Here is a 6,080-nt window from a genome sequence, read left to right on the forward strand (position 1 = left end):
TGATAAAAAGGAAAGGACAAAAAATTGAAATAAATCACTACCTCACTATCATTTTATTGTCTTGTTTGATTATCATGTTGGTAAGGGTAAACATAAAACCAAACTGAAACTGACTTAGCCAAAAATAAAACCGAACTGAAGTATTAACCGATGGTTAATTTTTTTATTTAAGAAAAACGATTTTTCGGTTCCGTTAACCAGATTTTAATAACCTAACCGAACCAATTAACAAATACTTTAGTCCGTAACAATCATCTTCTTCTGATGATATTATATGTTCCAATCAATGTTGTAAAAGTAGGTTTACAAGGTCGAATATTCCTCGAGTACTCGCTACAAGGTATATCGGTGAGACGAGTTTATTTAACTCCGCCTAGTTACTAAGAATCGATCAAATGTGGTCAACACTGCCATAATCACATCTAGTCGGTAAAATTTGGCCGATTTTAACTATAAAAAATAAACATAATTCGTATTTCTATAATTCAAAGAGCAACTACATTTTTATTAATTATATTAATTAATGATTAGCAATTTTTAGAATAATTTAATATTTTAAAATATATTTATCTTTTTTATATTGTTATCCATCTATTTTATTATAAATATTAATAAACTTATTATATTTGGCATATATATAATATCCGAAAATTAATTTTTTTTATATTTACCATGTACGGTACTCCGAGTGCCCAACTCCCAGTCAACCACCTAGGGTACGCCTAACGACTTTTACTACCTTGGTTCCAATACTTCAAAATTATGTTTATCCAACTTTCTTTAACTATTGTATATTCTTGATCTTGGAAATTCCGTTCCATTAGTAACATATATTTATATGTTTAGAATGATAGTAACTTTAAATTGCATTTATTATGCTTTAACGGTTAGCTCTTCACATGTTAAAACTTGAAACTGAGTTTAAAAGTAATAATATTTGTATATTTTGGAACTAATGTGTATAACTTGTTTATGATGGTCATGGTTTTGATTCTAGTAAAATTTTTAACAAAGGCCAACAAAAAAATAGTTTGTTTTAAAGTTCTGGTTTAGCGGCTAATTAACCAAACCTAGCCGAATTAACTGTTGATAACCGATTAACAAAAACCGAATTAACGGAAACCGAGCAGTTATTTTTTTTTTAATAACCTAAGTGTTTGGTTGTGGTTTCAGTTATTAGCATTAAACAAACCGAGCCAAACCTCATGCACACCCCTACATGTGAGAATGAAATAAACCATGACTATGTGTTATTTGGTAGGCATGAAAAAGGAGTAAATAAAATAAAATTGATTTGAGTGGTGATGGTAGGCGGGGGTGGCGGTAGTGGCGGATGCTTGGAAGACCGGCAATGATTACTATTAGTAGTGGTGGCTGCTTCGGTGGTAGGTGACAGTGATGGGTGACATGCGATGGTGATGGGTGGCGACGATGGTGGTGGTTGACGGTCGTGGGCTAACGGTGGTGGTGGTTCACGATGATCGAAGGCGGTGAATGGGGGCGCAATGGCGGCGACAGGCGCCGGCATTAGTTGTGGAGGGGTAGTGGAGATGAATAGGGTGAAAGATGGAATGGAATGAAAAGAGGGGGTGGAATGGAATACACAAGTTCCATTGCTTTGCAAATGACCCATTCCATGCCGCCCCTAATTCCAGCATATCAAATGCTACCGAAGTGTTACAATCATATTGGCAACCATTCTGTGATGAAGTTATGGTCCAAATTTCATTGGTTTATAGCATTCCTGACAGCTTCTCTATCTCTATCTCTATAATTACAATAAACACAATACGTTTTATCTCTCATATACAATTAAATAATATATTTTTTTTATATTTTTATAATTATATATTCTATCCCTCCACTTATAACCACTTCCAAATATATAAAAAAATAAACTGATGATAAACAGTGTTCCTTTTATTCATCTCTTTAAAATTCTCTCTTTACTCACAACCACTTACAACCCTTTAAAAAAATTTAAAATATAATTATAGAGTAGCTATTGTGTAATATATCCTAAGATGATAAACGAAGTAACAGAAATAAACGATTGGGTTAATTATAGAACGGATTAATAGTCACCAGATCAAAAGGGCATCTTATCTACTTTAGCATATAAAACCCACAAAATGTCGGTGCAGCAAAGTTATATAATTATGATTTCATGCATTAACAAGTTGTACCAAGGCTACAAGATTTAAGAAATCCCATGCATTAAGATGTTGTACCGGGATCGCTAATCACACACAAGAAATCATCTTTAATAGTACCAATGCATAACTACAAAGTAAACAGCAAGATTAAATAAACCCCATATGTTTAAAAAGAGAGAACTATATAACTTGTAAAACAATTACAAAGGTAAAAATAAGAAAAGAACAAAAAGAAAACATTAGGGTTGAAAGTCTTCTGAATTGTTACAACAGAAAAAAGGAATAAATAAATAAAACTAGCTCCAAAACCGACTAGTTCAAATTTAGTAACAAGAATTTTTAGACCTGTAAGCGAACAGAACCATGAACTGTAAAGGAACGAACGTGAACGTGAACGTGAACGTGAACACATGTCTTGTTCATTTTATTTATGCTTGTGAACGTTTGTTTACATTCGTTTGTTTACATTCATTTATGTTTGTTTAAGTCTGTTCGTTTACGTTTGTTAATATATATAATTTAAATTTTCAGGCCCAACACAATGTTGCTCACACTTTTAATTCATTGTAACTCAGTTGTGTTTGTTCATTTACGTTCATGAAGAGTTTTGTTTATACTGTTAGCGAATGAACATAAACGAACACAAAAGTGTTCATTTTCTCAACAAACAAACACGAACAAGAAAACCCTGTGCGTTTACTTGTTCGGGTTCAATCGGTTTGGCTAGATTTTAATGAACAAACAAGAACATGCTCTGTTTGGTTCATTTACAGGTCAAAGATTTTTTAGAATAGCTTGAGTTATGACATACAATTTCAGTGGCATCGACTCGAGTCCCGATGATTTTCAACCGAACCTCACTATCCTTTTGAATTTTCACCTGCATAAAGCCCAAATGCGCAATAATATCAAATATTATACCAGAAAATATAAACTTTGAAAATTTTATTGATTCATACAGATCCATCTGAAGTTGTGTAATTAGGCATATCTCCTGACTGAAATTCCATGTCATCAGGTATCAACTAAAAAGAAAAAAATAAGAACAATTATAATTATCTTCTTTATACAATTATCAAATCATTTTTAATTGTTGTTCATAATCACATGCGGCAAGTATAATTGCATATAAAAAAGCATGATGATGAAGATTTATTATAGAATTAACTCACATGGTTTGACACAAAAATTTGAACAGGCCCAGCTTCAGCAAAGAAACCCATCTGTAAAATTTGGCAAAATTGATTACTAAACCCATCTGCAAAATTTGATACCATACGAAACCAACACAGATTTTCAATTTGTGCAGAAAAGTTACGTAACTCAGTTTCAGTATATTAAAGTCCCTAAACTTGCATAGACTTATTTGGGAAAACAACAATAAACGCCCGCTGCTAGCACACCCGTTAGTCGTTACATATGTGGAGGCAAAAATTTTGTTTCATTTTCTTTTATTTTTTTTCATTCTTTTTATATCTTAATAATCTTTGCCAAAAAATTTAAAAAACCATGAGTAGTTAGCAAGTTACATATATGTAACTCGTAAGCTACATGTATATACCTCATATAAGATACATATATGTAACTTTGTGAGCTACATATTAATTTTTTTTATTTTATACATTACTAACCTTATAACTATAAAAAAATTACAAAAAATTGATTGGGTGGTAGTAGTTTTCTCATAACTTTGTGGTTTTCTCATAACACAAACATTACACATCTTGTACTTAGATGTAAGGGCAAAACTGTCATTTATAAAGAGTTAACAAAAAACTTAACTTCGTGAAAATTATGTAATGTGTTACAGCCTTGCAAATAAAGATATGTTCCGTAATTTGCTTAGTTTAAGCCTTGATACAACCTGCAAATGGGTATATACCTAAAGCACCATACACGCAACTTACACTTATAAACTACTAAAAATGGGTATACTTGATACTTTGTTGAATATATTTGATATTAATGAGATTTAGAAATAATATTACATATACCAATATCTATCATAAATAAGAAAGTATGTCAATTTTTATAGTGCGAACGCGCTTTTTTATCAACAAAAAGCATACTATTATCAAAAGAACACATTTGCATCAAGATCTAACCTTATTAACCATGGAGACCACAGCTTCTAAGATCTCACCCTTAAAAGGCCTAAAGACAACACACTGATACTTGACTGGAAACGTAACAAAACCTGTGCCATCACGAATAAGCCCTTTGCCTACATTCTCTATGCCTGTTATAGCCACAACGAACCCGTGCCGGCCACTGTAAATAAATATATACGAAATAAGACATAATTTTGCTTAAATTTGCTACCAAAACAATTGCATAATTTAGAAAATTAAAACTTGCAAGTGCCCTCTACGTCCTTCATGAGCTTCGCAACAAGCTTTTCGCGAAAGTCACGACCGAAATGGCGGGGGTGAAGCTGCATGTTTCGTTCTAGAACAATGTGAAAAAACATCTTCCCTGAAATCCAAAACAGAATTTTAATTCATTTATTTAAAACTGTTTCACAATTTCAATGAATAATAATATGATTTAGAGTGTTTCGACTAGGCATGTAAATGAACCAAACATTCAATGAAATGTTCAGCTGGGTGTTGGTTTATAACGAACATGAACAAAAAGTTTGTGTTCATTTAGTTAAACGAACAAACATGAACACAGGTTTCGTTCGTTCATTTATGTTGGGTTATATATTAATAAAAAACAATCAAATATTTTACAAATTATATCACCCTAATATGTTTTATATTTGTTTGTTTGTGTCCATTTAAGCGTATTCTTTATGTTTGTTTGTATTCGTTTACGTATGCACATATATGTTCGTTAATCTTGTTCATTAATGTTCGTGAACTGTTGGTTTAAATTTAAATGAACGAACATAAACGAAAACAAACATGTTCATTTTTTAAACGAACGAACGTGAACACAAATATTTGTCCGATTAAGTTTAAATTTAAAAGATTTAAGTTTAAGTTAAATGATCGAACACACACGAGCATATATGCCCTTGTTGGTGTCCATTCTGTTTGTTTGAGGGCCTAGACTTTAGACCTAAGAATCTAGGGTTTCTAACACCAGCATATACTGAAAGTTGAGGGACACCACTGCAACTATTCCTAATAACAGGCTCATAGAAATTCGTAATCATATAGCAATCAAATCATGCGTCAAATTGATAAGAGTCAAAAACCGAAGCCATTTGCCCTAATGGCAGCAAAAAAGTAGATGTTTTTGGAAACTAAATCAAAATTAGGGTTTACGATGAGATGAAAGTGAAAGAATGGGGGGTTACCGGATTGAGCAGTGAATAGTGATTATTATGGCAGATCCAGAGACAACTACAATGGGGAACCAAAACAATAGATTATTTGGGGGAAAAAGCAAAAGTTGTTTGATAAAGCTCATTCAAAAGCTTTAAAATGAAGCTTTTCTTTTTTATTTTGGAAAGGCCAACAAAACAATTTGTATTTAAAACGCTTAGCAAGAAGCTAGACGCAACATCACAATACAAACAAACAAGCACCAAAAACATAAAGTTCATGAAAGCGGGTAAAAACGAAAAAATACATAAGAAAACCGCACACGTCAAATACTAACCAACAAACTACACCAGGAAGCCACGACAATCCTCCCAAGACAAACCGAATTTACGCAATTTGTTCTTAATCCGAAGCCCGTCACCTTTATTCCTCTAAAGAGTCGTAACTTGAATGGGAGACCCGTTATGCACTAGCGCGTTCCTCTTCTTCCACAAACACCATATTGTGACCAAACATATTGCTTGAAAAACTTTGGTTAACTTGTGTAAGTCCACCAAATCACGAATAGAAAACATAAAAAAGTCTAGCATATTACATCGTTGGGCAATTAAGCTCCACACCATTTGGGCTAGGCCACACGAAATGAAAA

The 6,080-nt window shown here is 32.7% G+C and overlaps 1 protein-coding gene across 1 annotated transcript; it reads right to left on the bottom strand.

Annotated features, from left to right (window-relative positions):
- Positions 1-2,217: 2,217 nt before the first annotated feature.
- On the bottom strand, positions 2,218-4,626 carry LOC143595508 (DNA-directed RNA polymerase II subunit RPB7-like). The gene is made up of 6 exons (XM_077074500.1): positions 4,511-4,626; positions 4,262-4,427; positions 3,329-3,379; positions 3,116-3,181; positions 2,968-3,036; positions 2,218-2,283 (listed from the first exon to the last, which is right to left on the bottom strand). Exons 1-6 carry the CDS (start codon positions 4,624-4,626, stop codon positions 2,218-2,220), a joined length of 534 nt encoding a protein of 177 aa, XP_076930615.1.
- Between the last annotated feature and the right edge of the window lie 1,454 nt (positions 4,627-6,080).

This window comes from Bidens hawaiensis, unplaced genomic scaffold, assembly GCF_021521415.1.
Source record: "Bidens hawaiensis isolate Kalapana, Puna unplaced genomic scaffold, B.hawaiensis_p1.1 tig00045273_1, whole genome shotgun sequence".
NCBI classification, from domain to species: Eukaryota; Viridiplantae; Streptophyta; class Magnoliopsida; order Asterales; family Asteraceae; genus Bidens; species Bidens hawaiensis.